Consider the following 24,496-nt stretch of genomic DNA (forward strand, 5'->3'; position numbering starts at 1 on the left):
TTGGACACTCACCAGTGTGCTCCGCTGGGCCTGGGAGAGCTTGGTGGCCACAAAGTACTGGACAGGAGCCAGCAGAATGATGACAGCAGCTCCAATTAAGGCACTGACTCCGAGGATGTAGTAGAGGAGAATCACACCCACGATGATCTGGGGAAGGGTCAGTGGGTGATTTCCCTTTGACTTGGTGGCTGCCCTGCTGGGGGTGTTGGCAAAATCCCCCCCTCCCCAGTCTCCTGGAGTTGGGCATGCCTCATGCCCAGGTTCCCAAATCATCTTGGTGAGAAGGTGTGACAAAGCAATTTCAGAGGAAGGGATTAGCACGATGGGCTCTCATGGAAGCAGAGATTTTCTGGGCTGGTCACTAACTGCATTTATCTGCTAGCCTGGCAGAAGTATTAGCTTTCTCCATGTCTACCTTCCAGATGGAAGTCACAGAGCTGAGATTGCACAATGAGTGTGACAGCACCGTTGTTCTGTTTGCTGGCTGTCAAGGCTGATGTTTCATTCTTATTGGAAAAAAGTGATAAAAGAAAAAAGGGGCAAAATTGCTGCATCTGTGCCAGACAGAACCAGCCCAGGGTCTGAGAGTTTGCATTCCATTCTTATGTGCCTGGTGTCTTTAATTTTTTAGTGATTCTGGCAGATATTCTCTGAAAAGAGAATTCAATTCTGTTTCTAGCTTTATGTAAATATTGTCTACTTGTGAATATGTATGAGAAGTGTAAATCACTCTTGCCAGTCCCCAAAGCACCAAGATGACAGTTTCTCAGGTTGCCTTCAAGGGCAGACACCTCTAAATACAGGGCTTATTCTAGAAGAACAGATGTGCTGGCTCCCTTAGTTGAGAAAAGCGGGGGGGAATAAAAGGCCCCCTGGGTTGGCCCTACACCAGATTGGCATTAAGCTCCATGCACCACGTCAAGGAAAGAGGAGTAGGTGGAAGGTGCTGTAATTTCCATTAATCACAGAAAGCCTCCTGCATTTTACCTCCTGCAGGCATCTTAGAGGCTGGGAGGTGACTGGTTCCCCACCTGCCTCCCAGTGTTTAACTGACTTCAAATGCTGGCATGGATAGGCAGAGGAGCATGCTAGGAGATGAGGAACCTTCCTGCTCCTGCCAGCCTGCTCCCATCACCCTCCTGGAAAGTTATTCCTGGCACCTGGTCCTTTCATTAGCTGCGCTCATATGGCGGCAATTGGGTGGGTGGGTGGGGGGCGTGAGGCAGGGTTCTTCAGCCAGCTTGGGTTGTGCCAGAAAGCTCCCGGGGCACCCGAGTGTCACCAACAGGGCACCTGCTGGGGGTCAGCCCCTGCATCCACACCACCTCCAAGGTAGGAGCTGGGGACACAGCTGCTACTGCTCTCAGCTCCTCCTTGTGTTTTTCCCTTATCCCTCCTCCCCCATGCTCCCCAGTCTCCTTGGCCCATTCCTGTCTTCTACAGGGGTCTGAATGGCCCTCATAGGGGAGAAGACCAAAAATCAGAGATTCTGAGTGTGCAAAGCAAATATGAGGAATAAAAGGGTTATTTTGTCTCTTATTCACAGATTAAGAAAGCAATTTAATGTAGTGGGGAGATCACAGTTCCTGGAGTCTGCAGCCCTGAGTTTGAATGCAGCCCCAGCACTTATCAGCTGTGCGATCTTGGACAAGTTACTTAACCTCCCTGAGTCTCAGCTTCTTCATCTTTAAAATGGTAATTATCACACCCACTTTGCAGGACTGTTGTGAAGATTAAATGAACCTCTTATGATACGTACCTAGAATAGTGCCTGGCTGGAGATCAGTACAAAGTGGCTAACGCTCCTTGTTAAAAACAACCAACAAACAAAAAAGCCTCATGGGAACACTGTCATGAGCGAACTACAGAAAGGAGATACCTGGTATTGTGCTACTACTGGTTTGCTGTGTGGCCCAGGGTAAGGTCTCTGCCCTCTCTGGGCCTCTCTGATGATTAGGAAACACAGAGGTCTCCACTATAGCTGAGTTCCGTAACCTGGTGTCCTTGATAAACTTCAGGGGGGATATGAAGCCCCTGAAATTGTACACTTTAAATGGGTGAATTATATCTCAATAAAGCTGTTATTAAAAAAAAAAGTGTTATGTGACCAAAAAAGATTACAAACCAGGGAGAGCCCTAGGGTGTTCCAATTTAGTAAGAAGCATACTTATATACCATTTTGTAACTTAGTCTTGTTGTTTAAAAATGTATAAAAATGTATCATAAACCCTTTTTAGTGTAATTAAGTGCTTTGCTACAACATAACTCTTAATGTCTGCAAAAGTGTTCCACATATGATTATATTATAGTTTATTTAAGGTTGGCTGCATTTTTAAAGTCTTAATGACACTGCCTTCTCTGATCATCAAGAGAGATGGCTAGAGTGCTTACAGAGCATAGGACAGTATAAGGACAGGGGTAGGAGACCCTGAAAGGGTGGAAGATGCTAACATGGAATGGAAGACGGTGAACTCCCAGTCACTGGACACATACCAGCAGATTCTGGTTTTGTGTCCTGCCACCCTCACACCCCCAACACACGTCCCATACCTGTACTGGCATAGCCCAGAGGTTTGGGCACAAGAAGAAAAACCACATGAGCTGGTTGGTGTCGATGGCAACCAGGTTACAGATCTGCCCAGCAGTCATTTCCCCCATGGACAGGTTGGAGGTGGACAGGTGCATGATTTTATTGTAAATCTTGGTCTAGAAATGAGAACAGAGTTCATCACATTTTTCATCATCATCATTCTAATCACCACCCCCGATGTCACCTGGCTACAATGTGCCAGGGGCTTCTCAGACATCCCCCAGGGAGCCCCAGAGCAGCTCAGTAAGGGGGCACTGTACCATCGTTCCAATTTTACAAGTGAGGGAACGAAGGCTCAGGGAGGTAAAGGGCTTTGCTACAGATTAGGTGAGTCAGGGAGGCAGAATTCATGCGAGGAATCCACACCAGCATGGCAAGCTGCTTCCCCAGCAAGCAAGGCCTCTCCTTTGGGGACAGGACTCAATTAGCTCTTAAATCTTAAAAGCAGATTTTCATGTCCATTTGTATTCTTGATTTACCAGAGGCCAGTGGAGAATACACTTCAGAGTCATGAAAATGATGAAGTGGCAGTATCAGTCTGGTTTAATGTGGCCGTCTCTAACTGGGGGTTCTGGGGCCAAGTCCTGTCAGAACTGAGACTTGGAACGAAACAAGGGTTCAGTCTCAGAAAGTCTGAGTACCTTGTGCCCGATACCACAAGTGTCGGGCAGCCCCAGCACTATCCCTAGAGTCCAGCTACCCCAAGGACCTCCACAGGGCAGATGGAGGGCAGCCATGGTAATGGCTCCCCCTGAGCTCTGAACATACAAGCTCTATATGCAGTGATCGTGCCTTCCAGAAAGATTGCAGTGTTTAGGCTACGTGCTCTTGAACAAGGAAAAATGCACTCCTGTCTTAAATGTCCTACGGATGCCTGCTCTTGAATAAAATTCTATTGTGTATTCTGCTGTAAGGAGGATTCCCGGCCCTTAATTCATCTTTTATGTAAACTCAGGCTTTTTTGTAGGCCAGGTTTTTTAAAAGCATAAACCTATACTGTCTTTCTGTGAGCTTATATACACCATGCGTAAGGTTTAAAATAATGGCAATAATATTTTTGACAAATCTACACACATCCTAGGTTATGTGAAATTAGGTGTCAAAAGATAACCACCTAGTTTGAGCAAAGTAGGGACACAGAGTAATCTATGAAATGAAGCATTATTAAGTAAAGAAGAAGATGTGTAGTAATGCACAATCAGCTGATAGCTAGTATATTTTTTGAAAAAACTACATATAATTGCAGAAATTCTGCTTAACAACTTTTCATGCAAAAAAACATGTTTATTCTCAAGCTCATGAAGACACAGAACCTTATCTATAAGGGTAAATTTTCTGTAAATAATTTTCTGTAAACCTCAGAAAGGGAGGTTTTTTTCTCCCTAATTTGTTTCCATAATTAATGCCAGTATTTCCTTTCTGGGGCATATGAATTAATCTTATTAATGCAAAAGATTCAAACAGTTTGAGAAAAATAATTACATGCTAATACATTAAAAAGCCATTTTTGGCTCTTTTAGAGTAATTGGAAAATACTGAGCTGGGGTGTGATTTATGACATACAAATAAAAAGCAGATTTAATTACAAAACTGTTTAACCACAACACTGGCCTGTCACTGGAGGGGTCTGAGCAGAGACTGGGATTTTCAAAGAGGTTTTCTGACCTGAGCAACGGTTTGGTTCCTCCTAGCTCTGAGCCCCCATGAATCTTAGAGGGTCTTGTATTTTCCTGGGCTTTTTCCACCATATTCACATGATGACATCCCTGAGGAAATACTCTGCTGTCCCAGTGAAAAACCACTAGGGATGGGCAGCGTTGTCATGTACAGCTGCACAAGTTGTGCACTACACACCTTCAGGGGGCACAATTCACATAGGACTAAACCAAGACAGGTAGAGTTTGGACCCTGACACTGTTTCCAGCCTGAGCTATACCATTCTCCTTTCAGTCTCTTTTCTGCAAAGCCTCTGACCCTGGCTCCCACAGGGCCAGTCAATATTAATGATTCTGAGGAACATTTTGAAGAATAAGGTAGTTTGGGCTTTTGCCACAATTTCATGGAAATTACTGGGTGTGGAAGAATCTACTAGTTATCTCCCAATGTCCACTCTCCTCTTTGCCCAAGGAGAATTTCTATATATGTCTGTCATGAGCAAAAAAAAAAAAAAAAAAAAAACTGGAGGCATAACACTACCTGACTTTAAGCTATACTACAAAGCTATAATAACCAAAACAGTATGGTACTGGCATAAAAACAGACACAGTGATCAATGGAATAGAATAGATAATCCAGAAATCAACCCACACACTTACTGCCATCTGATCTTTGACAAAGGCACCAAGCCTATACACTGGGGAAGAGACTGCCTCTTTAGCAAATGGTGCTGGGAGAACTGGATATCAATATGTAGGAGAATGAAACTAGACCCACACCTTTCACCATACACTAAAGTCAACTCAAAATGGATTAAAGAATTAAATATACTTCTTAAAGAAAACATAGGAGAGACACTTCAGGAAATAGGACTGGACACAGACTTCATGAATACGACCCCAAAAGCACGGGCAACTAAAGGAAAAATAAACAAATGGGATTATATCAAACTAAAGAGCTTCTGCACAGCAAAAGAAACAATTAACAGAGTTAAAAGACAACCAACAGAGTGGGAGAGAATATTTGCAAAATATACATCTGACAAAGGATTAATATCCAGAATATACAAGGAAATCAAGCAACTTTACAGCAAAAAAACAAGTAACCCAATTAAAAAATGAGCAAAGGAGCTGAATAGGCATTTCTCAAAGGAAGATATACGAATGGCCAACAGACACATGAAAAAATGCTCAACATCACTCAGCATTCGGGAAGTGCAAATCAAAACCACACTGAGATACCATCTCACTCCAGTTAGGATGGCTAATATCCAAAAGACTGTGAATGATAAATGCTGACGAGGTTGTGGAGAAAAAGGAACCCTCCTACATTGTTGGTGGGACTGCAAAATGGTGCAGCCTTTACGGAAAATGGTTTGGAGATTCCTCAAACAATTACAGATAGATCTACCATATGACCAAGCTATTCCACTGCTGGGAATATACCCAGAGGAATGGAAATCATCATGTCAAAGGGATACCTGTATGCCAATGTTTATTGCAGCACTATTTACAATAGCGAAGAGTTGGAACCAGACCAAAGGTTCATAATCAGATGAGTGGATATGGAAAATGTGGTATATCTACACAATGGAATACTACTCTGCTATAAAAAAGAATGAAATAGTACCATTCGCAGCAATGTGGATGGACTTAGAAAAAATTATATTAAGTGAAGTAAGTCAGGCACAGAAAGAGAAATACCACATGTTCTTATTTGTGGGAGCTAAAAATAAATAAATACAAAAACAAATGGGGAGGGTGTGTGGAAGAAGAAACAAAAATCACAATTCCTTGAACTTATTAAGACAAGCAAACAGATATGATGTCGATGGAGCGGGGAGAGGGAGGGGGAGGGAGGATTTGGTAAAGGGACATGAAAATCAACTACACTGTATATTGATAAAATGAAATTAAATTAAAAAAATTGAATTGTGGGGGATAATTCAAGATGGTAACATAAAGCTCCCTGCTTTACTATGAACAACCTCAATAGTAGTATTGAAATTGTATTATCTTCAAAAATGTCAATAAAACTTTTCTTTTTTCTAAAAAAAAAAAATAAAGATCATACTTTCTAGCCTCTCTAGGATGGTCATCTGGCCGATTTCTCACCAGTGGGATGAGAGCCAGGATCAGAGGCTTTGCAGAAAAGAGACTGAGAGGAGAAGTACCATATAGCCTTGGCTGGGAACAGTGTCAAGGTCTGAACTCTGGCTGTCTGGGTATAGTCCATCTGAATGGTGCCTCCTGAAGTTACGTAGTGCAACTTCTGCATTATGATTTTAAAAGGAAGTGGCATTCCCCCCTCTTGTCCCTTCTTTCTTCTTGCTGGTTTAAATGTAGACATGACAGTGGCAGTTTCAATAGCCATCTTGGACATGAGACAAAAGTCACTTAAGAAGACTGGCACAGGAACATTATAGAAGGACCCCAGGTCTCTGATGATCATGTAGCTGCTACACCAGCCTTGATTCTGAAAAATCAACAAATTTCTATCCTATTTGAACTATTCTCATACAGGATCTCCCTATTCCAATAGCTGAATTGAAATTCTAATGAAAACACTGGGGCTTGGACAACTCTCATCACCACCTTCTCCAAAGGGGCCCTGAGTCCTCCCTGACTTTGATCATCCTTCCAACCGACTCTAAGAAGGATGCCACAGAAGGCAGGACCAAGAGCCGAGACCCAAGTGACCCATCAGACCAGAAAAGTCTATCTCATTAATGACCCAAGATTGAAGAACTCAAACGGATCTTAAAGGCTATATAGAAGTGGTATGTCAAACACATTTCTTTTTCTTTTCTTTTTTGCACCCAAAGTAGACTGTCTGGTAGCAGAACTCTGGAGCAGTATATAGAGAAGGATTCTGAGGTTGCATATGCACTCGGCAAGGAAGAGTGCTGTGATCTGCTGGTGATGCCTGCCACTTTCAAGGCTGACGAGGCCCAAGGGCTGAGCGCTGGACATCTCAGATCCAGTCCAAGGCAGAACCTGAGCTAGAACCACTACATTTCTCAAGTCCACCCAAGGCACTTGCCACTATCCCACACTGCCTTGGCCATAGTTATATTTTCAAAGCACTGTTAAAACAAAAAATAAATTCGAGCAGAGTTATTTTTGAGTGTCCATGAGGATGAATAATGCGGTTCTTATTGTAAAGTGAAAAAAAAAAATCATCCAAGTACCTGTATTGCTCCTCTCAAGTTAATTCCAGTTTCGATGGCAACATAGTAGGATGCCTGCAGAAATGTCCTTTGCAGTAGAAGGGCAAGGAACAGAAGCACGGCTAGGACGTAGGCATTAGCAAGGAATTCTTGGGATGAGACAAAGTAAACCCCGAGAAATTGTGTCTGTTGGAAAGAGAAGTTCAGAGGGTGTCACTGCCAGCACATGGCCACTGTTAGTATATACCACTGTGCCACAATGGCCGTGATCATTCCAGCACCCTCCATGCTCGTGAAGCCTTATACAATTGCCTATGAGTGAAAAACTAGACTAATAAATCCAAGTCAACTTCTTCTAACTACAGGGAGGGTTGCCTATACCCTCTCTTCATCTTCCCACTTAGTGGAACAGAATGGGGCTCATAAATGTGACTCTCAGTACTGTGGCCAGCAGGCCCAGGGGAGCTCACTCTGGAACAAGAAAAAATAGAGCAAATCATGGAGCAGCCAAAACCAGAACTGCTACAGTAAATCTCGCAATGTGTGTTCTCTGTTACAGAAACAGAATGAGTAGAGGCCTTGTCCTATACCCGCCAACAGCCTGCTCTGCAGTGATTTCTGAGCAAAAAAGACCAGTGGAAAATACGGCATTGTGGCACTCCCAGGGGAGAGATGGGAACTCATCACTTACAATAGACTAAAAAGATCTTAAACCCAAGTCCCCAGCCTAGTGGCCTTGCAGGACCTCTTTTTATATTTAATGTTCTCTTGTTGCGCTTCCAGTAAGATCTCAGTTGATAACCAGTGAAGAAAAACAAACATTTTGACTTTGTTGCTAAAGATACCATGTAACAGCGGCATATGTTTCCAAATTCAGCATCAATACCTCCCAGGAAATCTTTGATCTTGATGAGTCCATCGCTCCCCAGCAGAGCCACATCAATATTTCTATGAAGACAGAGCTCTCCCCTTCCTGAGGCTCTGCCCTGAACTCTGCACGCTACTTGGACGGGTGTGGGAGCTGCTGCAGGATAGACAGTGATGGGAACAAAGTGACGAGAGGAGCCCAAGGGCATGTCCACAACCAGGATCAGGCTGACGGGGCAAGGCTCTCAGTGGGACTTCCTCCTAGAATCAGAAATTCCTGGATCTGGGATGGTAGAAAAGACTTCACTTTGCGGTTTAACAGAGACTCTGAACCAGCCCTCGCTGCTCCCTGGAACTGTCTAGTCCTCTTACAACAGTCTCTCCCTTGCTTGTGGGACAGCAATTTCTCCTCTGTTGGGGACAGCAGGAAAAAGACACAGGGCAGCCACTGAGGGATACATGAAGGACTCTGAGAGGAAGGCCCACTGAGGGCTGGAGCCCCTGATTCCCTGTCCCGTTTACCTTTGTAGCAGAGGGGAGCAGGAGGAGGAGATAGAAGGTGGCTAACACAAAACACGTGTGGCATTTGCTGCTTGAGAGCTGCACACAGCACAAGGGACCTTGAGATTAGGCTTCAGGGGACAGACCTGACCTTACAGGGGAGGAAGATATAGGAGACAGTATTTATCAGGAGGAGCACGCCAACCGAACAATATCTAACGAGAAGGGTACTGTCACTGGCCCTCTTTCACACGGGAGGAAATAGAATTTCAGTATGTTTAAGTGGCTGGCCCAAGGCCACATGCTGGCAAGGGAATAACACATGGACATGAACCTGGGTGATTCCAAAACATTAGCCGAGACCCACTGCCTAGGCCTCATCTAGCCGTTTGACTTTGGGTGTACTTTAGTCAGTTACAGGCTTGGGACTTGTGGGGGATGGAAACATGCCCATGTGGCTGGCTCTAGGTCAAAAATATAGGCATGTGGGCTTAGGAAAATTTGGTTCTGTTTAACATGCCTGGGATTCTCCTGATCCACCTCTGCAGAGACCCAGCTCTGAAGAATGGAATCCATTATTTTAAAGCAGCAAAACACATCATGGGAATTTGTCCCAAAGGAAATAATTTAACACAAGGAAATGGCTGTATGTGCTAAGATGTTTATTTCTGAGTTAGAACAGGGGGAGAGTGCAAAAACTCATGGAAATGTCCAATCTCAGGGAATGATTAGGTACATTATGATACTTATGGGAACACTATGCACCTGAGACCACCAGTCACCATGAAAGTGCTCAAGTAGCATGGAATGCCACATGTTGTGCTATAGTGATCAGAAAACACACAGGCTGCAGAAAAGGGCTTCAAAAATCAACTAATCACATTCGTTGGCTAGACTATGGGTGGTACTTGTTAAATGCACTCATCAATATTTGTACATTTTAAACAAAGCAACAAATTATCTTTTTTAGCTCTAAAGTCAAAACGTTGACCCCTTGCTTCCTCCCCAACACACATACCCTAAGGTCAGAAAACTATATTTCTTTGGATCGAGTATTTTGTGACCTGCTAAAATGAAAATCTCTCTGCAGGTAAATGTCATAAGGTCATTATTAGATCTCTCTTCAAAGAGATAGTTTAAAAGGGATGGAATCTGGATAGTTAAGTTTTGACTAAGAAGTGGGTACCAGACTAGTCAAGAGGCCTGGGGTGCTGCCCAAGGAAGGCAGGGCCTGGTGAAGTCTAGTGAGAAGAGGGCCCTAGGAAACTGGGAATGCGTGTAAGGGCACTGGCCAGTACCCTGAAGGCACCACGGCAGGAGAGAAAGGCCAAGGACCTACAACTTGACATTTGGTGGAAGATAAATGCTTTGGAAGATCATATACCCTAGTCGTACATTTCCACAAGTTCTCAGGGAAGAAATTGTGGTTGTTTTCAGGGATTTCCCCAGTAGTGCTCAATAAATATGTTTTAAAATTAATCAGCATATATAACCTTCATGCCCCATGTACTTTCTATGGTTTGCAGTTGAGGGCTGCAGAATGTAAGTGACTGCTGAGGAGCAAAGTTGCAGAGAGTTAGTTGCAAAGTAGGGCTGGAGCCCAGGACTCCTGACTGTATAGTTCTGACCCCTATTGTACCTGCATGGATAGAGTTGTGACTGGGAAGGTCCCCTTCTTTTGTTCTCTGGAGCTTAAAGGAGAGGAGATCACTTGGGTTCTTTCTTCCCATTTTGGTGGTTAAGAGCCTAGACTTAGAGGTTAGCCATATCTGATTCAAATCCTGACACATCATATGTTAGCCATTGTGTCCTTAGGAAAGTTCCTCAACCTCTCTGAGCCCAGTTTCCTCACCTGTAAAATGAAGCTATTAAGGGTTTCTACTTAGAGGGTTGTTGTGAGGATTCAATGTAACAAAACATGTAAAGATATTTAGTAAGCATGAGCACTCAATATACAGTAACTTCTATCAACATTATTCATAGCAGAATCATTTTCCTTGTACCTCCTGGGTGTCAGGCAGGGAGCTGGGTGCAAGGCACCTAGAGGTCAGACAATACAGTTTCTGTCTTGGGGGACTCACGGTCAAGTCAGGGAAAGAGACAAGGGGTGCTTTCTTGGATGTTATGGGAGTACAGTGGAGAGGCATCTCATTCAACCAGGGGAAGGCTTCCTGGAGGAGGTGACATTTGAACAGAGTCTTGGTCGCCGAGAAGGAGTTAGTGAAGGGAAGGCAGGCACTCCAGGTCAGAGCAGCTGCATGAACCTTGTCATGAAGAGGCCAACCCACACACTGATACCACAAAGTCACAGAAACACCAATGCATTTAAGTTCACTAAGTCACCCATAGTGATGGTCACAAATATGGCCACACAAATGGGAACACACATGCATAGAAAATGACATACCAGGACACAGGGACAAACACAAGGACACATAGAATCATAGGAATTCCCAGGAGAACTCAGTCAGCAACAAACACATACAACTCACAAACCTACACGTTTTCCCACTGAGGTTTAGAGGTGTTGGAAGCTTTGGCCCTTAGATCAAACCCAGACTGATCTTTCTTTCTCTGGCTCAGCTGATAGCCCAGAGCAGTGCTGGCAGGTTTCAGACAACAGTAGTTCTTTATGAATCCAATTCCCTCAACCTCCAGCTGGATCAGTGGCATCCCCGGCAGGCAGGAGACAGATTGGGAGTGGGGGTTGGGCAGGAGAGGAAGCTGGAAATAGACAGAGCATGGGCAGAGCCCAGCCTGGTCCCAGCTTTCCCTGGGAAGTGGCGGGGGGACAAGAGCATCAAAGATCTAGCAGGTCATAGACACTTCCAGTAACAAAAGAAGAAATCAGAAATGTTCATCCTCGCGGATGCCAACAGCCACATGTTTCAGGGCAACATGTTTCTTGCCAACTGTGTGTGTCCTGGAAGGGAAGAGGGGACAGGGCAGCCGCTGATAATGAGTGAACAGGGGGTGTCCGGCTGTGCAGACCGCGGCAGGACAGAAGGAAGAGCTTCCTCACCCAGAAGGTTGTTATCACTGCAACATGTAGCTAGGGAGCTTCCTTCTCTGTCGTTTCATAAAGACCAGAACAGTACACGGCTCTCTAGATTAGGACTGCTGGGAGGCAGGGAGATGAGCCAAATGACCTCAGTAAATGACCCCTTTCCCCCATTTTCTGGGCTCAGAAGCCCTAATAAAAATTAAGGCATATCCCAGGCAACCACATAATTGAGAATTCTTTGTTGCAGACACTGGAGATTATATTTACTTTCAACTCTCGTTTCTATGTTGGAAATTCGCTAATTGTATTTGGGCTGCCGGGAACAAATACTAGATCTGATAAGGCCTGCTGCCACTGAGGCAGGGCCATCTGTCTCAGGGATTTGTGTGCTGATAAGTAACTGGGACAAGAGCATTCCAATGAGAGCAATAAATCCCAGGTTTGTGTATAGAAAAGAGAAGAAAGATGGCAACGTTAACATTCGGATGAACTAAAATGCTATGTGTTGTTCTCGCCATCTCCCTGGCGCAGCCTGCCTCAGAGCTCTCTCCTCCAGGGGCTCTCGCCTGTGTCATTTCCCCCTAATATTAACACCTGCCTCCATGTTGCTGCAGGGTTGTCAATGTAGAGTACTCTGGGGTTGCCTATGGATAGACTAAAGCTGGAAGTGACACTCCTGTGGGTAAGAGAAGCAGTCACTTTCCCTCTCTTTTTCTGGGTCAAAAAAAGCCAAAAGACTCAAAAGCCAGAGAAGGCCTCCCAAACCATCGAAGTATAAATAAGCAAAAAGACTCCTCACATTCTTGCTAGAACAAGAAATCTGCCCATCTCAGCCTGGCCAACTCCCATGCATTCGTCAAGGCCCCATTCAAATACCCCCTCCTCTATGAAGCTGTCCACGACAGCTCATGTCCATGAGCTGAGTCAGTCACTCCCTCTTCCCATGGTTCCCTGTATATACCTCCTAACAGTCATATGTAAAACACTGTATAAAAATGTCTTATTCAGATTTTTCTCTTCCCCATTGGATTTCACAATCCTCAGAGCCAGAGGTGAAGGCCTGATGATAACAGTCAATTTAGCATCACAGTTGTAAGTGCCCAGACTATGGAGTGAAAGAGACTTGGACTCAAATCCTGACTCTGTTATTAAGTAACTGAGAAACCCTGGGGAAAGTTACTTAACCTCTCTGAGCCTCAAGTTTCTCATCTGTAAAATGGGAAGAAGAATACCTATCTCATGAATTGTATGGTATGTGAATTACATCACAATAAAGCTATTACAAAAAAAATACTCACCCCAAAGGGTTTTTCTCAGGATTAAATGACATAAAACATGAATAACTCCTGCACATAGCCTGTACATATTAAGTGATCAATAAGTGGCTATTATTATTGTTAATAGATCTTGTCATAACCAGTGCCCCCACATTTCCACAGCCCAACCCAGGTCTGGCACACAGTAGGATTCAGTAAACGTTTGCTGAATAAATCAGATAAACAGACCTGGTGTATCTCATATTCCTGACCAAAAGTGCTCAGCTGACTAATTATATCTCCAGAAAAATTAATATAAACCCTCTGAGGATTAACTGCTAACTGTGATTTTAGAGGTCATGAGAGGAATTAACATTACACAAAGGGTGTCATAAATGATTAAGATCCCCAATTACTTATTCTCTGCATTGTTTTTGGACTATCTGTTAAAATGTTATGATGACTGAGAAAATAAAACTTTGAGACTTATTAGGGGCGACAAGTTTTCCATCTTGTGGCCATCTAAACCTAAGCGGCTACAAAGAAACAGACAAAAGAATGAAGTATCCCTCAATCCCTGAAGTGGATGCTACTACCCCAAGCAGGGAAAATAACCCTCCCAGAAAAGGTTTTCTGTCTCTTTTGTTCAACAAATTTCAGTTTGTAGCATCTTTAGAACTGAATATCTTCTAGTCCAATGAGCTTCAAGTATTTTTAAGCCATGGAACCCTTTTGTTGTTATTGTTGTTGGCTGGCTGGTAAGAGGGAATCCTTTTTTAAAAATTTTAATGGGCCCCAGTTAGACTGGCTATAATAAAAAAGATGGAGAATAACAAATGCTGGCGAGGGTGTGGAGAAAAGGGAATGCTCCCGCACTGATGGTGGGACTGTAAATTAGTACAACCACTATGGAAAACAGTATAGAGGTTTCTCAGACAACTACAGATAGATCTTCCACACAATCCAGCAATCCCACCTCTGGGATCCCACCCAGAGGAATGGAAATCATCATGTTGAAGGGATACCTGCACTCCCATGTTCATCGCAGCTCTGTTTACAATAGCCAAGACATGGAACCAACCTAAATGTCCATCGATGGATGATTGGATAAGGAAACTGTGGTAAATATACACCATGGAATACTACTCTGCCATAAAAAAGAATGAAATTCTCCCATTTGCAACAACATAGATGAGCCTGGAGAAACTTATGTTGAGTGAAATAAGCAAAGCACAGAGGGATAAATACCGCATGTGCTCACTCATAAGTGGGAGCTAAGAGAGAAAGAAGGAAGGAAAGAAAGACCACAGTGGTGTGTTGGACTTGCAGAGGCAGAGAACATACCTAGGGATACAAAGTGGAGTGGGGGAAGGGGGGAGGGGGAGGGAGGTTGGGGATAATTGGGTGGGGGACATGGGGTACAATCGCATTTGTGGTAATGAGCATGCTGCCAGTATGGATCTGGCTTTCACATCTTGGGCATGAGGAGTGACAATCAGCTTTGTATTTCATGAATATTTATAACCAATAAAAATTTTTTAAAAATTTAAAAAATTTTAATGGGAAAGTCCAATATATGAATAAAGCTAGGGCAGCTTTGAATGAAATCTGGGGTGTAGAGAGACAAAGCCTTACCATCTTGAGGCTTCCCACTCCCCTAACAGCAGCCCCCAAGATGCCCCTGCAGAACCTCGAGTGCTAGGAAGAAGACAGATCCCGGAAAACCTCTTTAGAGTCTACTAAGATGACATGAACTCAGAGCCAACAGATCTAGCAAATTGTAGATGCTCTAGACACTGGGAAAAACAAATGCACTTCCTGCAACTTTCTGAATGATGTTACAACTGGAAGAGGCATTACGGTGGTGATGGTGTGGTGAGGAGAGTGGGGCATCACAAAACTCCTGGGGCATAAGCTCTCTGACATCTCTGTTGATAAGATGCAGAGCCTCCTCTGGAGGGGGATATTGCCAAGGGCTCTGTGCATGTGTAAAGAGCCACACCAGTGTGGCCTCAGCTCATGCACATTGCACTCTCATGCACAACTGAAAACCTTCAGAGGGTGTCCTGCCTTACCCCTAGGGCAGCCTACCTTGGGCTGGAAGACGTGGTTGTCCTTCCCAAGGTGGTCCACAATCCCGAAGATGCACAGTGGCCCAGCAAAGCCCAGCAGGTCGGCCAAGATGCGGAAAGTGCTGCTGAGGACTAGGCGTCTTCCAAAGGCATGGCCAAGTGCCCGCCAGATGGCCCGGGCACCCTGAGTGCTCTGCATGTCCTTCCGCTGCCCAGAGAGACCCATGGCCAGGTCAGAGGGGCCGAGGGTTCACTCATAGCAGGGCCCAGCCTCCCAGGATGCCCCTGGCTCCTGCTGCCTGGGGAAACCCAGTGGCCATGTCCTCTGCCAACAGTGAACTCCAGGAAGAAATCATGGAATCACCAAGTGCGTGGTTGGGTGAGTCCTATCAACACAAACATGGTCTAGAAGGGGAACTGAGGCAGAGGGGTTATCAAGGTCACACAGCTGGTCGGGACTATGTGATGAGCACAGCACCGTAACAAGGAGGCACTGTGTGACACACTTACTCATTTCCACCTGCCACCATGTCTGCCTTGGTGTCTACCCAGGTGCTAGAGCAGAGACAGTGAAAGAGCACTGGACTGGGAGTCAGGAGACTGGCTCTGTCACCTACCAGCTCTGGCCCAGCTCTGGACAGGTCACAGCCTTTCTCAGGGCCTCAGTTTCCTCCTCAGTACTATGGGGAGATCCCTGCCTGGTCCAACTCACAGTTATTGTAAGGATCAGGCCACTAACACTCCTGCCTTCAAAAACAGGTGAAAATTCCCACTTTTATAGTCATCGAACTTCAGAAAAAAGAACACGGAGCAGGGGGAAGTCCAGTGGAGTCACCTCCCTTTTCAGGGCCTCATTTTCTCCATCTGGACTATGAGGATGTTGGACCAGATGACCTAAACTGTAAGGGCCATTTCAACTATGACTGTCCTATGAATCTGCAGACCTGGACTTGTCCTTGGTTCACTGTGTGACTTAGGACAAACCTCTTCCCTTCACTCAGTTTCCCTGCCTGTCCCACCAGGGTTTTGAGGTCCTGGTCTGTGACTGTAAACCGGAGGGCAGGGAATGGATGGTGTGGCCATGCCCCCACTGACCGCCTGGGCATCGCAGGCCTCGCGGAGCCGCCGGTAGTTGGTGAGGGCCCTCATGGCGATGGGCAGCTTCCCGATGGCTCGCAGGTCGATTGGCTTCTTGTGTGCAGTCTTGATGAAGGCGTTCATCCACCAGTAGGTGCCCTTGGACAGCAGGTTCACGAAAGGCTGCAGGAAGCGCACTCCCAGGTCCTGTAGGTCCTCAGGGGGTTTCACCTCCCTTGGTGTCTTGAAGAAGATGTATCTCTGTGGGGCACATGGGTTGTGGGGAACGGGTAGGTGCAACTTCTCCCCACTCCCCCTTTTGCCCCAGCAGGGATATGGGGTTGTGACATCTGTTGACCTCTAACAGATGGGGCCATCTCCTGCCTATAATTATTCCCAGGAAAAGGATCCCCAACACCTCTTGGTCACCAATGCCTGGGCCTCCTGACTTTGTAACTATTCATTGAGGTTGACTCTGAATCCCCCTGGCTGGGTTGGGTTGGGTTTAAGTTAGCTTGGGGAGGAGAAGGAGTCCCCCATATACCCTCTTCTCCACAGATCTAAGGGTACCACCATGTTTCATGTACAGTTCATTGAACTTGAAGTCATGCTGACCTGGGTTTGAATCCTGTCTTCTCCAATCACTAGCAAGGTGTTTTTGGACAAGCCTCATATAAAATGTTTCGTCATTTATTAAAGAGGTGGTACTTGCATGACAGGGTTGCTGTAAGGGTCAGTTGAGGGGGGGAATGTAAGGGGCTTTGTAGCCTGCAGATCACCAACTAAAAGCAGAGGAGTCAGAGAAATGCAGGATAAAGTAGCACTTCACACTCTTCAGACTGGCCCAAATTAGAAAGAGCTTTAACCCCATCACTGGCTGGAAGCTGGGGGAACGGTTTTCTCATTCATTGCTGGTAGATTACAGCCTTTCTAGAAGGCGATCTGCAACATCAATTAAGATTCAAAACACACAGATTTTAAATACCTTTGACCCAGCAACTCCACCCCTTGGACTCTCTCCCATGGAAATAAAAGCAGCAATACAAAAAGATATAAGTATGTTCGATACATAGTTATTTGTGAAGGCAAGAACTTGGCAGCAAAGTTAATGCCCATCGATAGGGTAATAGCTAAATAAATTATGGCTCATCCATATGATGGAATATTACGTAGCCATTAAGACAACTGAATTAGCCATACCATATCCTAAGAGATACTCATTGAGTGAGAAAAGCACAATGCAGAAAATAATGTACAAGATGACCCCATTTTTATAAAACAAATATTGAGAGGGAAAATACCCTATATATTTACATGGGTTGAGGAAAAAAAACCTGAATAGATATTTGTTTAGATAAATGTGTATGATACTATACTAATGAAAACACAATATGGAAGGACAAACTAGGTTGTTGATCTGGTTACCAGGGAAGGTGGGGGGAAAGGGGCAGGGAAGAGAGAGGGAAGGGGGCAAATGAACAGGATAACAAAACAAAACAAAAGACACGAGTGTCATTCATGTACATGTCTGACTGTACGAATGCATTAAAGCACAAACAAGTCCCCCTTTCCCCAAAAAGAAATGGGGAGAAGCCAGTACCTGAAGCTTTCTCTTCCTCTCTGTGGGAGCAAACCTTAACTAACACATCCTACCGCCTCCTCCCTCTCTGGGAGCCTGCAGTGGGAGGCAGCAGGGCTGGATGGAATGTCTCTCCTGAAACTTCTCCCACTGGCCTCCACTCACCTTTCTGGGGGCAGGTTAAAGAAGCTGGCTCCTTGTCGGACTTGGCTGAGAAGCGGGGGGGTGGGGGGACCCACAGCCAGGGGCAGGACAGTGGCAAGGACCCCCACGCCCTGCCCGCCGTGGCCCAGGTGTGTCGTGGGTGGTCCGCTTACCCTCACCCTGATGACGTTGAGCTCCACGAGGAGCAGCATCCCATAGAGGATGACCAGCAGCCCCGTGAGGCAGAAGCGCAGCTGTGAGAAGCCGATGGCGTGGTCGTAGAACTTGACAAACTTGATGGTCTTGGTGATGAAGGCCAGGGTCCAGTAGGCTAGAAGGGCTGCCAAGGAGAAATGGGAGAGCAGGGGGGATGTGTGTGCACGTTGACGTGTGTGTGCAGTCACGTGTGTGCAAGTATGTGGAGAGGAGAAGAGAACGAGTGTGTCAGGGAGGCAGAAGGTGTGCGCACATTTCTGAGTAAGGAGATGTGCGTGTGTGAATATACTGATGTGCACATACGTGATAACATTCGTGATAGGCATGTTCAAAAACACCCATAATCTCATAAATCAAACTGGTCAGATAAACATCCCTTAACGATAAGTAATAATCACAATAGGAAAATTATTTCTTGAATTTAACTGAGTTACGGGCACTGTGCCAAGTAAGCACTTTAGACACATCAGCTCATTTACTCCTTACAATAACCTTGTGAGAAGTGCTGCCTTCACCCCCAATCTGTCGGACAAAGCAATTGAGGCTCAGAAAGGTTAGGTAACTGATCCAAGGTCACACAGCCATTAAGTGGCCGAGCTGGGCTAGCCTAACAACAGAGCCCACGCATGTAAGCTTCATGCTATAACGACTTCCTCGTGGCATTCCCAAGCTGGGGAGATCTGAAAGGTCATTCAATCCAACCCTTTCATTTTACAGACAAGGAACAGAAGCCCCAGAGAAGAGGCCCAGGTGACCTGCTCAAGGCACCTGCCAGAGAGTGACAGAAAGAAAGGAGGGCCTAGGTCTCTGTCCTTACAGTTCAGAGCCCACCACGGCATGATGATACTCCTCAGGGAGCCTGGGGGACACAGTCTTGTGAGGCAGAGTAGTATAGTGGTTAGAGGTAGGGCCCACCTGGGCTATGATCCTGTGACATAATAGCTTTGTGACCTTGGATAAGTCATTTAACTCATCTAGACCTCAGTTTCCTCATCCATTAAATGGGTCTAATAATAGTACAGTCTCAAAGGTTGTTGTGAGCAATGTATGGAAAGCATTAAGCGTGGTGAGCCTGGCATGCAGTGGGTGCTCTTTGGACATCAGCTGTTAATATTTTTATTATCTCTGGATTTCAAACCTGCAGCAGGTAAGCCTCAGAAGCTATCAGAGGATTCTATCTTAAATTCCCACCCCTCCCTGCAATCTGCCAATAAACCACCGTCAGCCTGCAGCCACAGAAACCAGCAGCAACTAGTTCAGTCCCCCTTTGGGGGCGATTGAGCACTGGCAGCTCCTTCCCTCCTCATGGCTAGAGCCACAGACAGATGAGATCGGCCTCATTCCCCAGAACTCCTCTCTAGAGGACCCACATGAGGGAATGTCTTCTTATTCACCCTGCCCTCCATCCCTAGGTGGGCCTGGACACGGCTGCCAGAGAATCTCTTGGGGACAAAAGCTGGGGTCTGCACAGCTTGGCTCTGGGCTGGGTGGCAGGTTGAGATGTTGGGCACCCCCCTATGTCATGGGCTGAGCTTGACCAGGGGGAGTAATGCCATATCCCTCCTGGGTGAGGGCATTAGGGTAGTGGGGCAGAAGTGTCTGCTTTCCAGTCCCAGCCCTCAGGACTGGGACCCAACTCCATTTGGTCTCCAGGTCATAAGGAATCCTGCAGCTGAAGGCTATCCCCCTGCCTCCATGACTATAGCCTCCCAGATAGATGCTATCTCAGATATTAGAACCTCTTTAGCCCTTAGTGAGGGCTGCCTACTGGGGACTTGAAAATATGCTTCACACTGGTCTTGCCCCTAACACTTAACAGATTTGGTTTGATTTAATCTTCATAATAACCCTGTGTCTTAGGCAGGGACTTACTATTCCTGCCCAGATGGGGAAACTGAGGTTCAGAGAGTCTGAGTGTCTTGAGCGAGTTCACAAAGGGAGTTAGTGGTGGGCCCAGAACTAAGCCTGGGGGTTATTTCCACAGCCCTATTCTGCAGTGCTGAGCCCTCAGCCTGCTGCCGGACACAGCAGCATCCAGCAAAGGTTTAATGCTTGGTGGAGAGAAGAGGGAAAATGGGGCAAGAAAGAGGTATGATACCGGGTTGCTGGTGAGTTCTAAGCTCTGAATTCCCATCTTCCTCCTCCTCCCTCACTTCTTCTCCCACAGCCCCACACCCCTCCCATAGCCAACTTTTGTCTATTTTACCACTTACAAGTCCATCCACTTCTCTGTATCCCCAGTCCAGGCCATTACCATGCCTTCCCAGGACCACCTTAAGAACCTTCTCATTGGTTCCCCCACTTCCCCTCACCCTCCTCCAACTTGGCCCCATAAAGCCATAAATATGATTATGTTTAAAAGCCCCCACTGCACGCATGTTCCTAGCAGCACTACTCACAACAGTCAATAGATGGAAGCAACCCAAATGTCCATTGACGGATGAATGGATAAACAAAATGTGGTATATCCATACAATGGAATATTACTCAGCCTTAAAAAGGAAGGAAATTCCAACATGTGCTACAACATGGATGAAACAAGGACTTATACTAAGTGAAATAAGCCAGTCACAAAAGGACAAATAGTGTAGGATTCCACTTAGATGAGGTACTTAGAGTAGTCAGATTCACAGAGACAGAAGTAGAACAGAGGCTGCCAGGGTTCTGCGGGGAGGAAGGGACAGGGAATTGTTGTTTAATAGGTACACAGCTTCAGTCTGGGAAGATGAGAAAGTACTGCAGATGGGTGTTGGTGATGGTTGCACAGCAATGTGAACGCGCTTACTGCCACAGAACTGTACGCTCAAAAATGGCTAAGATGGTAAATGTTATGTTATGCATGCATTACCACAACAAACACCTGACTTCCCTTTGTTTCTGGGATAAAGACCAATGCTTGTGGTGTGGCCTGTAAGGCCCCGCCTGGGGAGGACCCACCTGCCGCTGCAGCCTTCCAGGTCCAGTTCCCTTCCACTCTCTGCTCTGCAGCCACCCTTCCTTCCAGATTCCTGATGTGTTTTGCTTCTCCTGACATGGGGCCTTTGCACATGCTATTTCTTCTGCCTGAAGCACTCTTCTCTCCCTTCTCCTAGTTAGTTCCTTCAATTCTCAGCTCAAACATGACTCTTTCATAGGACATTTCCTTGACCTCATCTGGGCCCCAGGATCACGGTTCTTTTATGGGACAATGTGAACCTTATTGTGGTACACCTTTCCGTGGGACTCCCGACCTACAATCAGACACCAGCCTCCTCAGAGAGCTGGCTATATTCTCCCAATGCCCACTGCCCTCTATCCCTGTAGCTCATAGGGGCATCCCCCCAACTTTTCCCTGTTCTAGAATTTCTGGATCTGTGGGGACTCCTCTCAGGAGGACCAAAACTCCAACAAGGGGAATGGAAGGAGTTAGTGCTTGTTCCTTGGAAAAGGACTAATCCATCCATGGGTGGTAATTTGTGCTTTATAGAGAGAACATTACATCCTTGCCAGAAAATGGGAAAATCAATTCACCAGATGTCCAGACAGGGTGTTTCCAGGGGTTAATGGTCAGCCAGGCCCTGGTGGTTAATGAGGGCTTCTCTGCAGAGGAGGAGCTGCTTCAGAAAGGAAGGCTCTCTGAAGGCTTCAACCTGCTGCCCTCTGACCCCATCCACACTCACTTGCGGACCCCTGGGGTGGGGGGATTATCTGGATGATCCTGAGGGAGCTCAAATCCCACCTTATATAGGAAGGTGGATATGTGATCAGCTCAGGAAACACCCTCTCCCCCCTCTTACAACGCTGCAGTGTCACTGGCTTAGCACACAGTGTTCCAGACTCTGGATGTCTGGAACGTGACTCCTAGAAATTACAGTCTGATTTAATGACACAATCTGAACACAGCCTAACTGCCAGATGTATAGCCCTGGCCTTAGACACGAAGACTGAGCAAAAACAGAGGTGGACCTGCAGACTTATATCTTGGCCCCAAGGGCACAGTCTGAGCACTTTTAAACACGTCGTCTCAGAGATGGTTAGGAGCCTGCTTGGATGCCAGACTCCTGCCTCTGCCCCGACAAGTGCAAATCACTTAACTTCTGAGCCTCAGTTTTCTGATCTGTAAAGAGGAAATAATAATGGTACCTACCTCATAGGGCTGTTGTAAGGAATAAACCATTTAGAACAGAGTCTGGCATATAGTAAGTGCTAAATAAGGGCTTGCTGTTATTATTTCTAACCTCTCTGAGTTTCAGCGTCCACATGTGTAAAACGGGGATACTAACAGTGTCAACAGGGAGGTTGCGGGAATTGCGTGAGATGATGCACATGAGGAGCCAAGCGCCGAACCTTGCCCACGATACACGCTCAGTAAACACCAGCAGTCATCCCTGTTGTTTCTGCCTGGGACCCAGCCATGCAGTGTCAGAAGCTCTAAGCAGGCACTCCTTCCTGAGTCTCTCTAAGTGCTGGCCAATCTCAGGCTCTGGTCCTGGAACCTTTCTCTTCTCCCTCCAGGTGACCTATCTAGGATTAAGCTTTAGCTGCCATCTATAAGCCCACAACTGCTGAAAGTGCATATCCCCTTCCCCGACCCCCCCCCAACGAAAGCCAGTTCATCTAACTACCCACTTGACACTGCCTTGGCAACCTCTCAAACTCAACATGCTCAAATAGAAAACTTGATCCCCACCCCGACTCCTGCTCCTTTGCCATATCAGTTATCAATACCACCATTCATGCAGGCACTCAGGCCCAAAGCCTGGGGCTCTTCCTTGCTCCTCTCCAGGCCCCTGCCCTTCTCTCCTACCACTCTTCCACTTGCTCGTTTGGCTTTGCCCAAATCTTGTTCCCAGAAGGCCTTTGCACTTGCTGTTCCCGTGCATGGTACATGCCTTCCCCAAAGATCTGTATGCCACTCTTGTTAGAGACCTCCCCTGACCACCCATGCAGACAGCAACATTGCCATCACTTTCCACCTCCTGCCCAGCTTGATTTCCTTCACAGCATCACCACCGCCACCCATGTGTCTGTTTATTTATTTACTCTCTTTGCCCATCTGTCTCCTCCACCAGACTGAAAGCTCCATGAAGGCAGGGATTATTTTCTTCTTCACTTCTGAACCTCTAGCACCTAGAACAGTGCCTGGCACATAGTAAGTCCTCAACAAACACTATCTGGGGGAATGAATGAAGGTACCTCCCCCGCCCCCTCCCTTCCCTGCCCCCTTCCCTACCGATCAGCAGCTTGGGGAAGTTGGAGGTCTCGATGTTGTGATAGTAGACCACGGAGGTGACGGCAGCCATGAACGCCATCCCGGCTGGCATATATAGGTGGAGATGGCGGGATTCAGTCACCCTGAGGTGGGGGGGAGAGAGAGAGAATGCGGATGTGCCAAGGACCACAATAGAGCAGCCTGGGCCTTGTGCTTAGCATTCAACACACAGTAGGGCCTCCAGATCATATCCACAGAGCCACTCCATATACTGACAGCTCTGCCCAGTCCATACCCCAAACATGCGCATTAACTAAGGGGCCCAGGAGTCCAGACAGTGATGCTGTGAGTACCCTGTGTTCAGGTTTTAGCATTCATGGCCTTCTTTCCCTGGGTTTATGCTTGCAGAACCTGGCATGAGAAAGTTGGCTTTGGCTGAGGAAGCTGCAAAACCTGGAACGTCTCTGGTAGTGAACACAGCTGGGTCCTTGTCGTTGGGGTCCCTTGAGCAGTACAGGTGCCTGTATACTACAACACACTTAGTGATAGCCCCATTTAACACAAACAGAATAAGTCAGTGTTGGCATTCCTCCCCAGGTGTTGTCATAACAACGCAGATGAGAGTCAGTATTTATTGAGCATTTACCTTGTGCCAGGCACTCTTTTAAGCACTTGATGTATATTAACTCATTTAATCTTCATAAAGACCCATGAAGTGGGTACTCTTAGTCTCCCCATTTTATGGTTGGGGAAACTGAGGCAAAGAGAGGCATGCCCGAGGTCACTGCTTTTGTCTCCTCCCTGGGGATGGAGGGCAGGGCCAGTCAATGCCAGCTCATACCCTTCTCAACTTAACTCACAAAGGCCTCTGTGGTGGGAGGGCTCTGGGCTGGTGATGAGACCCACAGGGAGCCAGAACTTTCTTCCAGACCTCAGTCTTCCCCACGATTGGTAAGGAGGGTCACCTTACTTGGTCCTGATCATGAGCTTCCTCTGTTCCCTCCTGCAGACAGCAAAACCCACACTGCTCAGCCCAGCACCAAAGGCTCAGGCAATGTGGCCTCCAGGCTCTTTTCCTAGCACTTCCCAGCCTGCTCTTTCTACTCCAGCCCTGTTGGGACCCGCTGCATTCCTGGATGGCCTGCGATAGCTCTTACCTCACTGCTGCCCTTGC

General features: G+C 46.4%; 1 protein-coding gene across 1 annotated transcript in view; it reads right to left on the reverse strand.

The window, feature by feature from the left end:
* Positions 1-24,496, reverse strand: part of ABCC8 (ATP binding cassette subfamily C member 8) — a 73,639-nt gene that overhangs the window by 44,632 nt on the left and 4,511 nt on the right. The window contains exons 3-9 of the mRNA XM_063093500.1: positions 23,344-23,465; positions 18,089-18,255; positions 16,211-16,453; positions 15,135-15,323; positions 7,437-7,601; positions 2,551-2,706; positions 13-147 (exon numbers count right to left, since the gene is read on the reverse strand). Of these exons, the coding sequence (XP_062949570.1) occupies positions 13-147; positions 2,551-2,706; positions 7,437-7,601; positions 15,135-15,323; positions 16,211-16,453; positions 18,089-18,255; positions 23,344-23,465 (1,177 nt within the window). The remainder of the gene's footprint in view (positions 1-12; positions 148-2,550; positions 2,707-7,436; positions 7,602-15,134; positions 15,324-16,210; positions 16,454-18,088; positions 18,256-23,343; positions 23,466-24,496) is intronic.

The sequence above is a fragment of the Cynocephalus volans genome, chromosome 4, assembly GCF_027409185.1.
Source record: "Cynocephalus volans isolate mCynVol1 chromosome 4, mCynVol1.pri, whole genome shotgun sequence".
NCBI classification, from domain to species: Eukaryota; Metazoa; Chordata; class Mammalia; order Dermoptera; family Cynocephalidae; genus Cynocephalus; species Cynocephalus volans.